Source organism: Diorhabda sublineata, chromosome 2, assembly GCF_026230105.1.
Source record: "Diorhabda sublineata isolate icDioSubl1.1 chromosome 2, icDioSubl1.1, whole genome shotgun sequence".
Taxonomy (NCBI): domain Eukaryota; kingdom Metazoa; phylum Arthropoda; class Insecta; order Coleoptera; family Chrysomelidae; genus Diorhabda; species Diorhabda sublineata.
Genome location: NC_079475.1, coordinates 10,390,161 through 10,408,450, shown reverse-complemented (window position 1 = coordinate 10,408,450; position 18,290 = coordinate 10,390,161). Strand labels below are relative to the sequence as shown.

General features: G+C 33.5%; 2 protein-coding genes across 2 annotated transcripts; both read left to right on the top strand.

The window, feature by feature from the left end:
* Window positions 1-708: 708 nt before the first annotated feature.
* Window positions 709-7,168, top strand: LOC130440739 (zinc transporter ZIP3-like). Its single transcript, XM_056774049.1, has 3 exons — window positions 709-791; window positions 2,090-2,407; window positions 6,056-7,168. Exons 2-3 carry the CDS (start codon window positions 2,168-2,170, stop codon window positions 6,968-6,970), a joined length of 1,155 nt encoding a protein of 384 aa, XP_056630027.1. The 5' UTR covers window positions 709-791; window positions 2,090-2,167; the 3' UTR covers window positions 6,971-7,168.
* A 3,991-nt stretch (window positions 7,169-11,159) lies between these two features.
* Window positions 11,160-16,846, top strand: LOC130440738 (uncharacterized). Its single transcript, XM_056774048.1, has 3 exons — window positions 11,160-12,337; window positions 12,392-12,484; window positions 16,043-16,846. The coding sequence occupies exons 1-3, from the start codon at window positions 12,317-12,319 to the stop codon at window positions 16,223-16,225; spliced, it is 297 nt and encodes a 98-aa protein (XP_056630026.1). The 5' UTR covers window positions 11,160-12,316; the 3' UTR covers window positions 16,226-16,846.
* Window positions 16,847-18,290: the final 1,444 nt, after the last annotated feature.

Here is an 18,290-nt window from a genome sequence, read left to right as displayed (position 1 = left end):
ACCTTTAAGCACTTAGCAACGAAATGATAAGCAACAAAAATGACACAAAGAATAAGACAAAACAAAGAATTCATGCCAGATATAGATAAATAGTATAAAATTATAATGCAAAGCAAAAGAATAAGCCGAGCAATCAAATTAAGAGTATACAAGACACCGATAAAACCAATAGTTACATACGACGCTGAATTAATGAGACTAACAAATATAGACAAACAACAACTAAGGATATATGAGAGGAAAATACATGAGGATGTAGTAGATACAATTAAAGCAAAAATAATACAATGGTACGAACACATTTAAAGAAAGGAAAAATGACAAAGTACAAAGAAAACTAAGGAATGGAGACCTAGAGAAAAGATTGCCGGGTAGACCAAATTTAGATAGGAAGATCAAATTCTACAAGATATGCAAATTCTAGGAGTACGTGACTGGAAATCAATTTCATCATGTCAAAAACAAATGTTTAATGCATTTCGCAAAGAAAGTATACGATTAGTAAACATGGCTTGAAATTTACGTCAATACTATCGCAACCCTACATCCAATAACTTGCTAATGGGGCTGCGAAATTATATACTTCCAATCAAGGGGAATGGTTCTAATTTACATGAGAGTTCTCATAACGTAACAAAGTGAAGTAGCATGCGCGGTCTAAATAATAAATTCCAGCTCCAATATTATTTTCACTTCTTATTTCTTTCCAGTCTCTCTAAAACATTTAACTGAAAATGTACTCGGTGACGTTGATTTTTTTGCAAGACGAATATAGAAAGCACTACAGCCAAGTTTGTATTACACACAAATATGTGATTGTGCACTTTTTTGCCAAATTAATTTCAATTCACTCATTTGTGCAGCTTAAGTCTAACAATTAGTTTGATACTTTCAATAAAAAAGTATAGAAATTTGCAAAATAATAGAAAATATTTGGACTGAAACTATATATTTATAAATTTTCATCAGAATCGATATAGCTTTGTACAAGAAAATATTATTTTTCGTATTTAACATCTTGATTTAGGAAAAGACAAGTTTAGTCATTCATTATCTCCTTCAATATATACACTAAATCGCTCCATGCGAATCTTCCATTGTTCGAAACAGTGCAGGAAGCTTTCACAGCTTCAAAAGACTCAAATCTTGTTCCTTTTAGTACTAATTTGACCTTAGGAAAAAGGTAGAAGTCGCACGATGCAAGATCCGGCGATTGAGTTGGGTGGTCAAACTGGGATGTTGTAGTTGCAAGCTTCTTATTGTTCAAATGGATTTTAGGCATTAGACCTGCAGACACTAAAATTCACCGCACAATTTCTATAGATTCAGCAATCGCATGAATACTTAGCCGACGGTTCGATCGAACAAAATTACTGACTTTTCCGATATTTTCATCCGTTTTTGACGTGGAAGGGCGTCCCGAATGTGAATCATCTTCAACATCTCCTCGGTCATTTTGAAGAAAACACTTTAACCACTCAAAAACACGTGGACGCGATTAACATTGTTTCAATAAATTATAAGTTTCAGTTGCAGTTTTCCAAGTTTCTTTTAAAATTTCTTTTTACGACAAAACAAAAAACGAGTCTCTATACAAACGAATGCCACGGCTAGACTGATTTATCTACAGACGCGGTAGACATCGCATTCGAAAGAATAGGGTTCAGGTTAAACAGTTGACAGTAGCTAACATTTGGCGCATGGTAGCTTTGCCTCGCGGTTTATTTTTCAATTTGATTGATATTTAATTCCTCATACAGAGGAGCGCGATGTGTTCTGCGTTGTCTCTTTCGTATCCACAACACATACAGCTCTCGGTCACCCTTTTGCCTGAACGTTTAAAAACTCCAAAACCCCCGTGGCCTGTAAGGAACTGAGTAATATAGTAGCTTCTGGACTAATGGTACAGTGATGATTTCTTGATAATAAAATAACTCATAACCTTTATCATCTTAAGAATTGATAAGAGTTTACAGAACTCTCTACCGCTGTGAAAAAATCGTTCAATATCAAATTATTTCCTTGTATTTACGATGATGTACTGTAAACATTTTTATTTATCTTCAAAATTCTCAATTTATATGAACAGGCTGTAGTACTGAGTATTCGAGTTATATACTGATGAAGGTTAGTGGTGAACACACCTCAGGTACAATTAAAAAGAAATATGAATTTAATAGCTACAAAAATACTAGTGGCAGTGCTGTTTTTCTTCATAAGATTTAATTTCTCAATTTTACCAGTGAAGTTGTATAATTTTTTGAGAAAATGGGAGGGAGAAGAAGCCTCTTCAGGGCAATTTATTAATCACAAACGACACAAGCAAGTTACGCTAGCAATTGCCTTCTGTCAGTCCTTTGGAGGTGGTGTTTTATTTGCTACTTGTTTTCTGCATATGATGTTAGAGGTAAGTTTATCTTCTCTACAGTTGTAGTTCAATTTAATAAATAATTACACTTAAGTATAAAGAATATAAACAAATTGATGGTTGTGTCATGTAGATTGCTGTGGCGTTTCAGACACGCGGTACCTACACCTACAAGATATTTTGGACAAATCTCTGCATCTAATTGTAACGTAATTGGTCTCCTGCCCATTTTTGATATAAATACTACTTTTGGCTCTCTCCATATTTTGGGTATGTAGCCTACAATCAGGCTAACTTCAAAAACCTTTCGAATGTTTCTTCATTACTTCACAGCCTTTTAGTAGCATGGCTAAAAAAATGTTGCCTTTTGCAAGTGAGTTATAATTATGTAAGCTCTTGATTGCCTACTTTCAGTACATTCCCCAGGGACTCGTTTATTTCGTTTTTTTTTCTTATTATTGATTATTGATTGATAAATTGTCTTGATGATTATAGCAATAATCTCCGTTTGGCTTCTGAAGTAGTCCAGTACTGTTTGAATAGTTCTTGGTTAAGACTTTTAAGAGACGTTGTGCTGTGGCTAACTCATATATTCCCTTGCAGAACTGCTCCCAAGCTCTTCTCTTAAATGTTCTAAGTTCCTTAGCATAGTTTGCTAGGACTGTTATTTTCCAATTGTCAGTATTCTTTGCGTTGAACCTCTTCTTTACCTCAGGCCTCAAGCGATCCAGCTTTCCTGCCACCAATGTACGTCTTTATGGATTGCCATTGATTTTACTGGTCATTTGCTTTTATATGCCACATTGATAAAGAAGGACAAGTGGTTGTAGGCTTCTTCTAGTTCTACTTCCATCTATATATTATAGGAGATTCTTCCAATCTCAGTTAGTTTCATCAAAATCAATCATACTAAAAATCAAAAAAGATAATTATTTTGAAATGAATGCTAAATATCAAAATATGAAGCATGAAGGTCTGCTCTATCCTCTCCTCCAAGTAGCATCTTTTACATTCTATTGATGTTAGAATAGAAATTGTTAAGAAATTAACTTGTTTTCCGTTTTCCGTATTTCACTTTTAAGACCTTAGAAACACAAATTTAACTGAAAATTAATATTTTAACATTTGACAACTATGATTATAAATAAATTTTGTGTCTCGTTCTTTTATAAATCTACCACATATAATATAACAAAATTCATCAGCATCATATTTACAATTTCTAGATGTAATTTTAATCTTATAAAAAACAGTTCTTTGTTTATCACTTAGGTGATAGCTAGATAGATATTTTTAACAACAATATTTTTTTAATACAAGAATTTAAGAGAAACGATTCATTCACATATTTACTACGTAAACAAACTTGGGAAAAATTGTGGAAACTAAAAATTAATGAACGTAGCGAAACTGTTGTCAACCTCTGTAAAATTACGCCTCCCTCAAACCACCCTCGTATATAATTTTAATAATGTCCATGTACAATTCCGTTTACTGAAAATTCAGAATTGAGAAAGTTGCCATTATTGCCAGATTGGAAGGTAGCTACTCCATCAGAAAAATAGCAATTCATCTAAATTTTAATGTGAGTACCATATCTAAAGTGAAGAAGACAGGATCTTGAACCGAAAGGTTGGGCATGGATGAAGAGAACTTTCAAGTGACTCACAAGATATTGCGTTGATTATTTTTTTTTCTTTGAATCGGCTACATGTGCAACAAACTTTCCAGAATCGAGTCCTACGGCATGTAGAAAGAACGAATTAAAGCTTGGGATTTGAAAAGCTGTGCAAGTTCTACAAAACATTGCTTCAGGGAACGAATTGTCTTTACAGATGGAAAAACATTCAAGTCGTGCGATATGTTGTTGAAAGTAATAAGTCCGACAAATTTTGAGCCAATGTTTGCTGTTCTATTATGAACCAATACGATTTATTTTGAATGTTTTCATTTTGTAGCTCTTTTTGCCAATAACATCGGAAGACTTCATTGTTTTACCTTATTTGTTTCATTAGTGATCACTATAAACATTTTTTCTAATGATCATAGTTTTTGATCAGATGTCCATATCAACTCAAGTTCTTTAGATCAATTTAGAAACATGGAGTAAAAAGAGTATTGGTTGTTATAGATACAACGGCATAGAGATTTTTTAGTATTAGTGACTAGTAAATTTAAGCTTAAGCTCAAGCATACATCGACCGGACTGAAAGGGTTAATAATTACCGTGTAATGAAGATATTTCTCTGAAGATTTATTATTGGTAGAAACGGCAACAAATGACAAATTTACACAGGTAAAAAATTGCAAAAATATGTCCCAAGAATTGTATGCTATTTAAATAAACAGAAGTGTATATATGAACGATTGAAATTTTCATACGGATAAAATAAGTGATTGTGTTTGTCACATAGTCCATTGAAATGTTACATGAGCTTTTTTGGGACATATGTGGGGGTCAATAGAAGCTTAACCTCAAGTTCGTGGGATCGCCACCCTTGGAAAAAGGAGTGCAAACACCTTTTTCTGGATATCCCGGAAACAATACGTCTTACAAAAAATTGGTGAAGACGTAATCTATTGCAAATTGTTTTGCCTACAAATATGTTCATATAACTTTTTGCCCTAAATTTAAAATTAAAAAAGTTATAAGCAAATAAGTGCTGTATTTTTTTATAAAAAATTTATTTCTTCATATATAACTTTTTTTTCATACATTTTACCAAAAAATTACTTCAAACCAATCTTGTAGATGATCTTTCGAGAAAAATTTTTCTCTGCAATTTTTTTTCATTTCATGCATTTAAAATGTTTCTACAGCGATCCAAAGTTGACCTGGTTCGTCAATGCTCATGAGAATCCGGTCAAAACGAAATGTTTAACTTATTTTTGATTTCTTTTTTGTTCTAAATATATTCTTAAGAAATTTTTGTTAAATTCGTACAACTTCACTTATTCATTGCTAACTCCTTTCCCCGCCATCTATGAGATAGACTCTGTAGGCGCGTTTTTTTACGTGGTATCCCCAGAAGGCCTATTCCACGGACATTTTACTTATAAGATAATCCTTGAAATCTTAATATTTTCAATCAATTATTATCTAGCCACTCTAATCTACTTTTCTTCGATGGTCCAAGCCACGGCTAAGAATGTGAATCGATGTGAAAGTTTGAGGAATGAGAGGAGTTAAAATTGGAATCGTAGTTGTTACTGCATGTTTTGCCAGAACAATGGAGGCATACTGTAGAGCATTTCAAGCCTGCTTTTCTGCAAAATTCTAAAAAATTGTCCTCCAAAGATCATCAACAAGATTGGTCTGAGGTAATTTTCTTGTAAAATGTATAAAAAAAGTTATGGAGCACTTTTTTGCTTATAACTTCTTAAATATCAAATTTAGGGCAAAAGTTCTATGAGTACATTAGTAGGCAAAACAATTTGCAACAAATTATGTTTCAACGATTTTTTTGTAAGACCCATAGTTTCTGAGATATCACGAAAAACCTCTTTTTCAAACATGGCGGCTGGAGGACAAGGGTAGCAACCCCACAAACTTGAGGTTAGGCTTCTATTGAGCCCCCACGCATGTCCCAAAAAATAAATTGCGTTCTCTGAAAAATGTAATATTCGGTCCTTAAATTGTAACATTTCAATGAACTAACAGTCTTTCACTGATATCTTTTTTTCAAGGTTAACAATTCTGTGGAGTATTTGAAGCAATTCGGAGATATTAATGATGATTATCCATTAGCTCAACTAGCGATATGTTTGGGATTTTTCTTTGTATACTTTTTAGAAGAAATTTCTCACTGGGCAGTTACTAGAATTCCTGACCATCCATCTTCACCAAATTGCGAAAAGAAAGTATTTATTATTGAAGAATATAATAAGGTTATTGTAGAAGAAGAAGAAGAAGAAGATAAAGAAAGCTCACCAATAGAAAAAGATGATGATAACAGTATAAGGAAATCGAAAGATGTTTTAAGTATAGACGAGAATCATGAGTCCATTGTTTTTGATTCGTTGAGCTTAAATTCTAGCGTTGAGCAAGAAAATAAGAAAAATGCCGATATGGACGGGGATTCCAAAGAAACTGAAAAAAAAATTCTTAGAGAAGAACGAATTGATGTTGAAATTAAATCTAAACAACAAGTTATACGTGGAGTATTAGTGATAGTTGCTCTTTCTTTTCATGCTATTTTTGAAGGCTTAGCTATAGGATTACAAAAAAATATCGGTAACATTTGGTATATGTTTATTGCCGTTTGCATACATTCAGCTACTATTTTGTTCTGCATTACTTTAGAAATGGTTATAGCGAGAGTTAATTTCAGAGCGATATGTATTCATGCTTTCGGTTTAGCTTTCTCAAGCACATTAGGAGTATTCTTGGGAATCCTTGTTAGTTACACCAGTGACCTAGATACTAAAGGTAAATCAATGGCTGTTGTAGCTCTTGAAGGACTATCAGCGGGTACAATTTTGTATATAACCTTTTTCGAAGTATTGAATAGAGAAAAAGAGAGAAGAATTTATAGAATGTCTAGAGCTATATGTATATTGAGTGGGTTTAGTCTTATGGCGTTTCTTCAATGGTACCGATAGCATTTGAATATGGTTTTTTACTTATAAAGATAAATAAATGAGAGAATAAACGTGATACTTTGTTTCTTTATAGACTAGAAGATAGCGTTCCGATTCATTCCCTCTTGGATATTCAACCCCCTGGAGCTAGCAAGATCAAACCTTGCAAAATCGTTTATTCTAGAAAATGTCTTGTGAAAATGAGTTTTCATATATTTTTAAGATATTCCAAACCTATTTTACTATGAACGATTCTGACTTAAACAAAAATCTTCCTATTATAGAAAAAAAAGAACATAGCAACTTCCACATTGGTTAAATCGAAATGAACATTGCTACTCTAGAGTCTAGTTCATGTTTTAACCAATTCTATTTTTCGGTTTTTCTTCTTATGGTAATGGAAACATCTTCTACCTTCCTCGCTATGCATTTTGCAGATCTAGTGGTAATGTGATACATGCAAAGCCAATTTTCTATAAAATTCACCCCTTTATATGTTTTTTCTGATTGAACGGAACAAAATCATTGATATTATTTTAATTCGTTCTAGTTTCTGTCTTATTTTTTCCCCGATGCGTACTAGACAGTATCAGAACATTCTTTTTCTTAGTTACATAAGACTCTAAAGCGCGAGATTGTACGAATACGAAAATACTTGAATTTATAGGGGAATTTTTGAGATTTTATATTTAAATTTCGGCCCTAACTGCTCAAAGGTTTACATGATCTTCCACTGTTACGTTTGGACTATTAATCTTTTTGAAATCTCATATAGTTTTAGTTGGAGTTTCTGGAACCTTTGGCGATATTCATACTGAATATACTGTACCACTGCACCAACACTAACGCGCGTTACGTCAGTTTACCTTCAGTCTCTGAAGACGATAACTTGGTTATCGACACGCGCGTCAGACAGTATAATTGTTAGTGTTGGTGTAGTGGTGGTGTGAACAGTATATTCAGTATGTCAAATATTTTGTTGTCCTAAAGACGTATTTTTAATTTAGAACATTCGCGCATCTGCCACAGCAAACTTTTCAATTTCATATGTGCTGGTCTTACACGGAATAAAGAGATTCACTAAAGCTTCAGAGCTTTTAATGAACTGTTACAAAATCTGGGACGCTATAACCAATTCTGCGGTTTTTATTAAGTGTATAATCTCTGATGTTTGCGGTAACTTTTGTCGCTAAACGTCAGTACCTGAGGCAACACAAGTCTGAAAATTTATTTTTAAAAATTTAAAACTACACTATGCGGAAAAAATCGCAACCGCACGAATCCTACTGTCTGCGCCAGTTATATTTTCAATGTCCAAAAATTTATTTTTAAAAATTTATTAAACTCGACATTACATTATATTAAATTATTTATCAAAGTTTGAACGAACATAATTAATTTCACAAGCGAATTAACTACAATTCATTATTTACCACAATCCCATTTATATTAAAATAAATGGGTTTCAATTTTTAGGAAGTTTTGGAATTTTCTTTCATGTAACTCACATTACCAATCTCAAAATTTCCACACCTCAGCTGACAGTTCCCCGTGAGTGTTTTTATTTAATCTATTCGTTTTTAACATTCCTGTTATTATTTACGTTATATTACGAGGATGGCTCCAGAAGGGCATAGAAAATAATCCGGAGGGGCTAAATCAGGTGAATAAGGTGCACGAGGTATTAACTAAAACTTCAATTCATTAATTTTGACCACTGTATGAACTGGTGCATTTTCTTGATGTAATAATACTCGCTGTTGATAGTTCTCCATTTTTCAAGATAGTCAATGAAAATTATCCTACGCGCATCTCAAAAAACATACGCCATGATCTTGCCTGCAGATGGAACCATCTCTGCCTTCTTTGGAACCGTTTCTCCCTTTTCAGTCCATTGTTTTCATTGCCAAACATCTTCATGACACTGTATTGGTTCTATTGTGAGCAAACGCGACACCCATCTTTCGCACAGCTTTAGAGAATATCATTTTAAAAAAGTTTCTAGGATTACGAATACGGATGATGAGCTAGAAAATCGGATAGCTAAGGGTTGTAGAACAATGAGGTACTTGAGTAACATTCTGAGAGGAAAAGGAATATTTAAAACCGCAAGAAACAGTTTGTTCAAAACGACTGTACTGTGACTGTACGGTGAAAGGCCTGGGTACTAGCCCAGAAGAGTGCTGAAAAGTGTGATAGAGGAAAGTACGATGCATGGAGAAGGAAACAAAATTCTGAATCGAAATAAATAAATAAAACATCTAATATTAAAGATTTATCCCGAGCCCAAAGACTCAGGTGGTTGAGACGTTTGTACAGAATGGATACAAACAGAATTGCCAAGAGAGCACAAATGGAGAGAGAGGGAATCAGAAGAAGAGGAAGGCAAAAAATAAATGGATAAAAGAGGTAACATCATATTTGAAAAAAGTGGAAATAACTTAGTGGAGACAAGAAGAAGAGAACAGAAACGGATGGAGTCGTATAATAAAGACAGTAGTAGAAAACAAAGCTTAAAGAGTTTGATTATACTCAAGTCTGAAATATATATTTTATCATTGTTTTAACTGTAAAAAACTGTAAAAGCCTTGTTTATTAGAGGAAAGGTTAATACTTTTGTTCCTTATATCTCTGGTGCAACGAAATAATATTCTTGAACCTTCTACAGTTCAACAAAAGATGACGCAAGAGTAGATCTTCTGAAAGAAAATCGATAAAACTTTGATCGTGTCTCACTTTACTCCGACGTGTAACTTAACTTTATAAGTTTGATTTAAACAAATCGTGATGTCAATTCATATTTTCATAATTCTTAAGATAATTTATAGATTAAAATTATTCAACAGCTTAAGTTTATTTTTTATCGTGACGAAATTAGGGATTCATTAAAGTACAATTATTTTTAACACAGTTTTGCTTTATTCTGATAATCTAATCAATAATTATTTTATATAGACATCGATTGACATAAAATGAACATACAGTTGTTACTAGTATAATTAATTATTCATTTGAGATTTGAATATGTCGTTATGGGGTAACACACAACTGCCTGGTAGTTCATCTGAGGACATTAAGGCATTAACCTTCTAAAGTCGACAATTGGAGCACAGTAAGGTGATACCAAATTTCTGAATGCGGTTTAAAACCGTCCATTATTCATCCGAGATCAGGCCAAACCGTATGAAAGATCTGGTGAAGACAAATCGAATTCTCGAAGTATGAATGCTGGTAGTCTTGATACCCGACAGAAGTGGTTTCCGAAGAAGAAGCTCAGCTAACTAAGTTCTGCGTATGGGACTAGTACTGAAGCGTATCTTTCGGTATCATGAATACCCTGCTTTCCTGGAGTGGAATGATACCAATAACGAGAGTTGTGCCATTTCATTCCGTAGGTGAATTGCATGCCAACGAAAAATTCAAGACAGAGCTCTTGGTAGTTAAGGTCTCATACTTATCGAATTATTAGAACGCGAAGAAACCACCATCATTATACTGGCTTATACAAGATCATCAATAAAATCTCATCATAGCTTCTCATGGCTTCAGACTAGCTTAAGCTTCTTAAATAAAGTCTTCAATTACGTTTCTTGACTTTCAAATTCAGCAACTCTCATATATTTGTGAAAGAAGTTTAGATTTACTTCAATATCAATGGAATAAGTTCAAAACAAATTATTCACGATTTAAAATATGTTATTCTACTTCGAAATGTCTATGGAGGTGAAAATTGGAGACCAATCTCAAACAAAGATTAATTTAGGCTTCTCCGGTCTGATAGAAGAGGATTGCCAAAAAATAGCTATGATAGTGATAAAAAAAAAGCCCAAAGAACTGGTACCATCCGTGTGTGAACATCTACATCCTCTGAGCTTCTCCACTAGTGAAATCAAGGTTTAGCTTTCCAGCCAGAAGGAATGGGGATTAAAATAAGGTCAGATTGTCTTCAGAATACAAAATGGAATATATGGATGGGTATAATATCAAATCCTTTCCCTTATAAACGTTGGATGGACCTAGCTAGTAAATATACTCGCCTCGAACATCAACATAAAGACTGCAGAGGCACTAAGAACAATACATTGCTTGACCACTGTATCAGAGTTGTATCTTGAATGCTACAAAGCAGTTAATAAGCTTGCTAGCAGTAGAATCGCTCTGCTCTTACTTGCAGACTATGAAATATCTTGAGCTATGGAAATGAGAAACCTTTATAGGTAAGACAAACAGCTTAGATTTGCCGTCAACCGGACTGATAGTTGTGAAGAAAAGAGGAGGACATAATATATTCTCTATAACTGTCTAACTCCATGGGATATTACACTGGCAATTAGAATCGAGAAGGCCTTTCCAGTAATACTAATTTGAAATCCAATCCGGACTTCAACATGTCATCTGGAAGCTACTGGATATGTCTCCCTCCTAAGTTATAGGACTATGGAAATAAGCGAAAAATTGAATGTAATATTTGAAAGAAGGAAGATTTTTATTGATGGTTCTCAATAAAATCAGTCACTATGTCACTATGATAACTAATCTGTCGTTATGAGTAATTGTTTTGGTCTACGTTTTGATGTCGACTTTCAGATGAAAAATTTACCGTCAAACACATATTTTATTTTTTAATACCATTTGCCGTACACATTTACCAGATCAAGGGAATGTGGTGGATGGGACAATAAATCATATCGTACCGTAGTTAATTTCTCTATAACAATATCAGTTAAAGAGGCAGGTGTGTTATCGTGATGAAACAAAACTTTTTTCTTAATATTGGTATCAATTAGCATAATTTGGTCAATTATAGCTTGTCTCCTTTTCCAAGTAATCTAAAAATTTACACCTTCTGAATACCAAAAGACACTAGACATGACCTTACCAACACGTTTCTCTGATGAACTCCATTGCTTCAATTCCAATGAAGGGTCATGGTATAATGATGTATCATCTAAAACTTCCTTTAAATGTTTAATGCGAGTGAACTTTTAATTAGCATTAAGGATTCATCCTCCGTATAATTAGGAATAATGTTGGTAATACCCTGAATAACCAGCAGCATATTCAATAGTTGTTTAGGCTGCAATCCATTTCTTTTGGCTATGAAGGAGAAGAAAAAAGCAAATAGATCAAAGAATCAGAAAATTGAAGCCGTAAACAATAATAGATAATTGCAAACTCCTAAACATAAATTGAAAAAAGCCAGTGATAATCCTAAACTACAATCTATCATTCTACAAAAACAGCTCTAATTAATAAAGTTGAAAACCATTTAGAATTTAGATGACAAGAATTATGGAACTAAGGAAATTAAATTTCCCCGTTAGCGAGATAGTAGACGTTTTGAGTTTCCACAGCTTCCCCTAGAAGATGTTCAAACTATTGCTACAGGTGAGTTCTTTCCAGAAAACAGAGATTTTGTATTCCTAGCAATATTATTTTTAGATATGTTTCTTAATCAGTATATGTAACGTGGTGTATAATAGGGTGATAATTAGAAGAAGTACTGATAGTTCCATCAAAGGATATCTGACTGAGGTGGGTATTTTCGTATTTTCAACCTTTTCATAGCTAAAACGATGCATATATAACAAGCCAATTTAATGTGAGACTGATTGGAATTCGTTATATAAAATATTTCTTAGAATGATTGGAATTCGTGATATAAAATATTTCTTAGAATAAACTCCTATGCCTGTTTGGTTTTTTCTATTCATCTATCTATCATAATCATAACGTGGTTTTCTTCACATTCCGTTTTATCAAGATATTCTCTACATTATAACACGCATATTAATTGACTGATTTGAAAACTGCTGTGATTTTCCTTGTAACATTTTATTTTGACAAGTGATTGTTTATTATATGGTCCCAGAAGTACCTGGCCTGGCCTAGAGATGGCGGTGGTTGCTTGAAAAATACCAATTTATTAGAAAATACACAATCTATACAGCAAATATTTCAAATTTGAAGACGCCACGTTGTTTAAGATTAGTTTGGCAACCATCAATAGAGAACGTTTTCAGTTTTCAGTTTGTAAATATGGAAAAAATTGGTCATTGTTATGTGATAGAACACTTTTGCTTGAAAGGCGTTAGCCCAATCAATATAAAAGCTGAACTAGATTCTACAGATCAACAGTAAAATATTGGGTAGGAGAGGCCGCACGACCTGCGATGACCAGCATCGCCGTGGTAGACCAAATGAGGAGGCGATTGCAGAAATATTGAAGAAAATCTACAAAGCTGTACTGGATGTTCGTCGATTGAAGTGCTCGAGCTAGCAGACGTAGTAGGCATTTCAAAAAATGCGGTACATCGCATTTTAACTCAAAATTTGGTTATGAGAAAGTTGTGTACAAGATGGTTGCCGCGTTTGCTCACAATGGAACAAAAACAGCATCGTGAAGATGTTTTGCTTTTGTGGTTTTTCGAGAACTCCATGAACGTTTTCTTTCGCCAAATCTCCTGGTGGATGCATATTTTTCATGTTATAGTCCACCGTACGTCGAGGTATTTTTAATGGTACGTTTATTTTTACTTAGACCATGAAGATTTGCGATTAATGCACGTGTTTTAACAGATAGATTCTTTGGGTTTAACCCATTTTATAACTTAAACAATTCGTTTAAGTATCTGACTTGACAATATGGAAGAGAAACTAAATAAAGTATATAATTTTGAAAATTGATGAATGAATTATGGAGTGAAAAAAAAACTTTTGACCAGTAGTACTTACATAGAATTCGAAACTTCTATCCACATATATAATTTTATTGTTTAGTGAAATATTATGAGAATGTATTACGTCCCTAATAATATGTTTATTAAAATAATTTGATATTTGAAGAGATCTTTGTTCACATGGTAAGGAAACGTCGATATTATACAAAAATAAAAAAAATTATATATCATTCAGAGTTAACAATAATATGAAAGTCGAATGGTATACAAACACAACTTGTTTCTCAAGATAGATATTCTTGGTCCTCAAGATATTTAGACTTCAACTCATCTTACCAAAAAGATGAATGATTATTAGTTAACAAACTATGAGATTATGAAGTTGAATGCATAGTTATAGAAAATATAAACACTACTTTTCCATGAACTCTACGGTGACATAATAACAAGCCAATCCACAGAACAGAAACAAGAAAATATATCTGAGGTAGGAGAAGACATCCAACAACAATTAATATCAAAAGACAAAATTGAAGCAACAATGCGCAAGATGAAAAATAGGAAATCACCAGGGCTGGATAACATTAATAACGAGCTTCTTAAATATGGTGGCAATGAATTAATAGACCAAATGCATGTCATGTTCAACAAGATATACGACCAGAGAAAAGTACCAGAGGAATGGAAAGTAAGCATAACGATCCCCGTCTTTAAAAAAGGGGAAAAGAAAGATCCAAATAATTATAGAGGGATCAGCCTCCTAAGCACGACTTCAAAATTACTAACAAAAATTATTGCAGAAGAAATCTCAAGTAGCGGCATGAGCGAAGAACAACTATTGCCGAAAAGGTCATAGAGTACAATAAAACCGCGTTTATGTGCTTCATAGACTTAACAAAAGCATTTGACAGAGTGAGATTACATGACGTCATTGAGCTACTAAAAAAACGAGGCGTAAACCAAAGGACAATAGACATCATTCGGGACATGAACAACGGAAATAGCACATATGTAAGAGTAAACAACGAACTCTCCAGTAAAATGCCAGTATCAACAGGGATCAGACAAGGAGATAGTCTCAGCCCAATATTCTTCGACATTATAATGGACGAAATCATAAAAGAAGTCAAAACGGCAGGCAGAGGATACAGAATGGGAAAACATGAGTTTAAGATAGTTTGCTACGCTGATGACGCGGTTGTGATATCTGAAGATGAGGATAATCTGCAAAAACTGCTACACAGATTTGAAACAGTTGCAGGAGAATTCAATATGATCATATCGAAACAAAAGACACAATCCTTGACAATAGCGAGAGAACCAAGAAGATGCAAACTGGCAATTTATAATAAAAGTGTAGAACAGGTTATATCTTTTAAATATTTAGGGGTTAACATCACGAGCAATAGGAACTTGAAACAAGAAGTCAAAACGCAAACAACAGCAGCATCTAGGATATCAGGATTCCTTCGAACCGTGATATGGAGGAATAAATCAGTATCAAGTATCAGTATCAGTATAAAGTATCAAAAGCAAAACACGGATATATAAAACTTGTGTCAGTCAGACCAGTAATGACATACGCCATAGAAACGAGGGCGGAGACTGCAGCTACTAAGCGGATTCTTAGAACAACCGAGATGAAGACGAAAGACGAAATCAGAAGAATGTGTGACGTTCCGGATATAGTGAGACAAGTAGACCGCCTGGAAGACCACCAAAGCGCTGGTATGAGAGCTGGTCCTCGCAGTCACAACTTAGGCTGCATCTTTTAAGACATAGTCTTAAAATAAGAAGAAGAAGATAAACACTACATTCAGAGCTATAAATTTTCATCAACCATTTTTTGTTTAATCTCTTTTGGGTTGATCTACCAGATGCGATAAAATGGTACCCTTACTATACCCGTACTATGAGTGCGGTCGAGTGGCATATTACTTCGGCGCTTAATGCTAATTCTATTGACACTCTATCCTGAATTATTATTTCTTGAAGTGTAATTTCTGAAAACTAGTCTTCTAAATATACAAGAATATTTATTGAATTCTCTTTTTAATAGAAGCGGTAAGAAGGATCTTAACAAAAAACAGGAATTTATCTATTCTAGGATTGTGATTTGAATTGATTAGTTATATTCTTTCCACGAAAAAAAAGCTTTGATATCATGTAGTATTTTCTTGGTAAATAATTTATCTATCTCGATGATACTAAGACATTATTTTGAATTTATTCGATCATTCCATACAGTAATAACCGCTAGATTTCGAGTTTTTGTCAAATTTTTCGAAGGTTCCAACCATTTCTATTACCAAGGACAAGACGAATAAATAATAATCATAATAATTGAAAAATCTTCACTATTTTTTAATATTACATGATATAATTGGATTTTAAAAACTTATTTCACTTACAGAGGATTTGTTGGTGGAACGAAATTTGTAAAGAAGAATTCAGAAGTCAGTTTAGATGTAAATGTCCGGAATGGTCATATTGCAGAGCTCCAGGAAAGTATTATAACGCTTTTTGTACCATGACAACAACTGGATATATTTGGAAACAGCCTGGATGGAGAGAGGCAGCAGAAACACAAACCTAGATGGAATGCCTATCTCACACATATTACAAGATTTATTGAAAACTATGGTTTTTATTTCCAATTTGTATTTATTTCCATTAATCCATTGTATGGGCTTTCATAATATTGACAATTATCGGTTTCAGTGAAATTTTTAAAAAAACTTTAATTAGATAAAAAGGTGGAAAAGATTCAGGAAGCGCTTCTGTAACAATGTGATATAAAAGTGAAAGCAGTCAAGAAATAATTCGAAACAAACGGTAATAACTCACTGGGTGTTTTCCAATATAAACCATTTTTTCTCATTTGCAGCATACTTTCGTTTTTAGATTTTGTGAATTCACTTTTCAATCATTTTCCAATGATATAACAAAGGAAAAGTTGCGATTTGAGGTTATTTTTTTCACATAGTGTATTATGGAAAATATATTCTACGTACTATTTCATATATTCTGGTTATCTTTCGACTGAAAGTTGTAGTTCAGAGCTTCAATATCACACTTAAAGTTTACTAGAAATCCCACTTTAAAATATTTGATGTTGATAAAGGACACATGTGATATTTCTGCAGGCTGGTTTATCAATTAATTTGTTAATCGTTTTTTGAATGTACTAAATAATAAATATTATTAAAAACTGAAATATTAGTATTTTTATCAATATGTTCCCATTACTATTCAATGGAATACATTCAAACCTACCACCGAAGAAAGCAAATGAATTACCCAATCATTTTGTATTGTTTTGATAGGTATTCTAATGAAAATTTCACCTTGACATCTAATTACTTGTCAACTAATATATTACATGACTCAATAGGTCGTGTGGCTGACAGATGGCGCTGCCATTGTCAAATCCATATGACGTTTATGAAGTACCAACTTTCAAAAAACTATGTGTGAAATTTCGAGACATTTCGATTAGCCAGAAAAAATTGACGGTCATTTAAGTGAAGCTACTTGTTATTTTGAAAACAATTTCTTATGTTAATTTATCATTGCTTCTTGATGGAAAAAATACTGTATAAGCTCAGCAATGTCTTGAAAAGTGTTATCCGGACTCTATTTCATCTAAAAGAACCATTTGTCAATGGTTTGCTGAGTTTAAACGTGGTCGTATAGACACCGATGATCGTGAACGTTCTTGTCGTTGAATTGAATTGATTATTTCAGAAAACATCAAAAAAGTCCACAAATTGATTATATCTAATCATAAATTGAAATTGTGTCAGATAGCTGTGGCTGAAAAGAAGGATTATGGATGAATATTTGACCACGAGATAGCTTTTTTCAAAGGGGGTGCCGCGTTTAATCACAGTCGATCAAAAACAACAACGTGTTGATTATTCAGAGCAGTGTTTGGTCATGTTCACACGTAATAAATAAGATTTTTTGCATCAATATGTGACAATGGATGAAACATGGATCCATAACTCCAGAATCAAACCATCATCATTTGAGTGAACCACGTCTGAAACTTCCAAATGTACAACAGTCAGCTGGGAAAGTTATGGCTTCAGTATTTTGGGATCTACATGGAATATTGTTCATTAACTATCTCCAAAAGGAGAGACAATCAATAGCGAATACTACTCAGAGATTTTTGACAAATTTTGACACATCTGATAAGCTAACATTCTAAGATTCATTGACTAAAAGAATCCAGTGATTTAGGAAGTCTTGATATACTTTATTGCCTGGTTAATCCCTTTGAAGTCACCTAGATCGTCCTAGCTCTAGCTCATAAAGACTCTCCAAAATTATCTGGTAGTCACTGGCTTCAAATCAAATTCTTCCAATAGGTCAAATCGTAGGACTTTCCTTCGTGAGTTTATACGAGCAGTTGCAGAGGATGTGCCTTGTATTTTTTTCCTCTATTTCAGAGAAAGGATCGGCGGTCTTGCCTGTGTTATATATGTGATGATAAGTTTCCATGCCATTATGCCAAACAAAGTCTCCGACTGCAATGTTTTCGCCACCTAGTCTTAGAAATAGTTATGAAAGGATCCAGTATAAGTGTTCAAATGATTCAAATGTCAAGTATGAGTTTAATTAAAGAGACAAATTTAGAGGCGGTCGTGTTCATT

Bases quoted from the DNA above. Each gene is read 5' to 3' on its own strand.
- LOC130440738 (XM_056774048.1), top strand. From the start codon at position 12,317: ATGTTCAAACTATTGCTACAG. The intron at 12,338-12,391 runs GTGAGTTCTTTC...TATTATTTTTAG, and splicing joins TGTTCAAACTATTGCTACAG to ATATGTTTCTTAATCAGTAT. The intron at 12,485-16,042 runs GTGGGTATTTTC...TTTCACTTACAG, and splicing joins TCAAAGGATATCTGACTGAG to AGGATTTGTTGGTGGAACGA.
- LOC130440739 (XM_056774049.1), top strand. From the start codon at position 2,168: ATGAATTTAATAGCTACAAAAATACTAGTGGCAGTGCTGTTTTTCTTC. The intron at 2,408-6,055 runs GTAAGTTTATCT...CTTTTTTTCAAG, and splicing joins TTCTGCATATGATGTTAGAG to GTTAACAATTCTGTGGAGTA.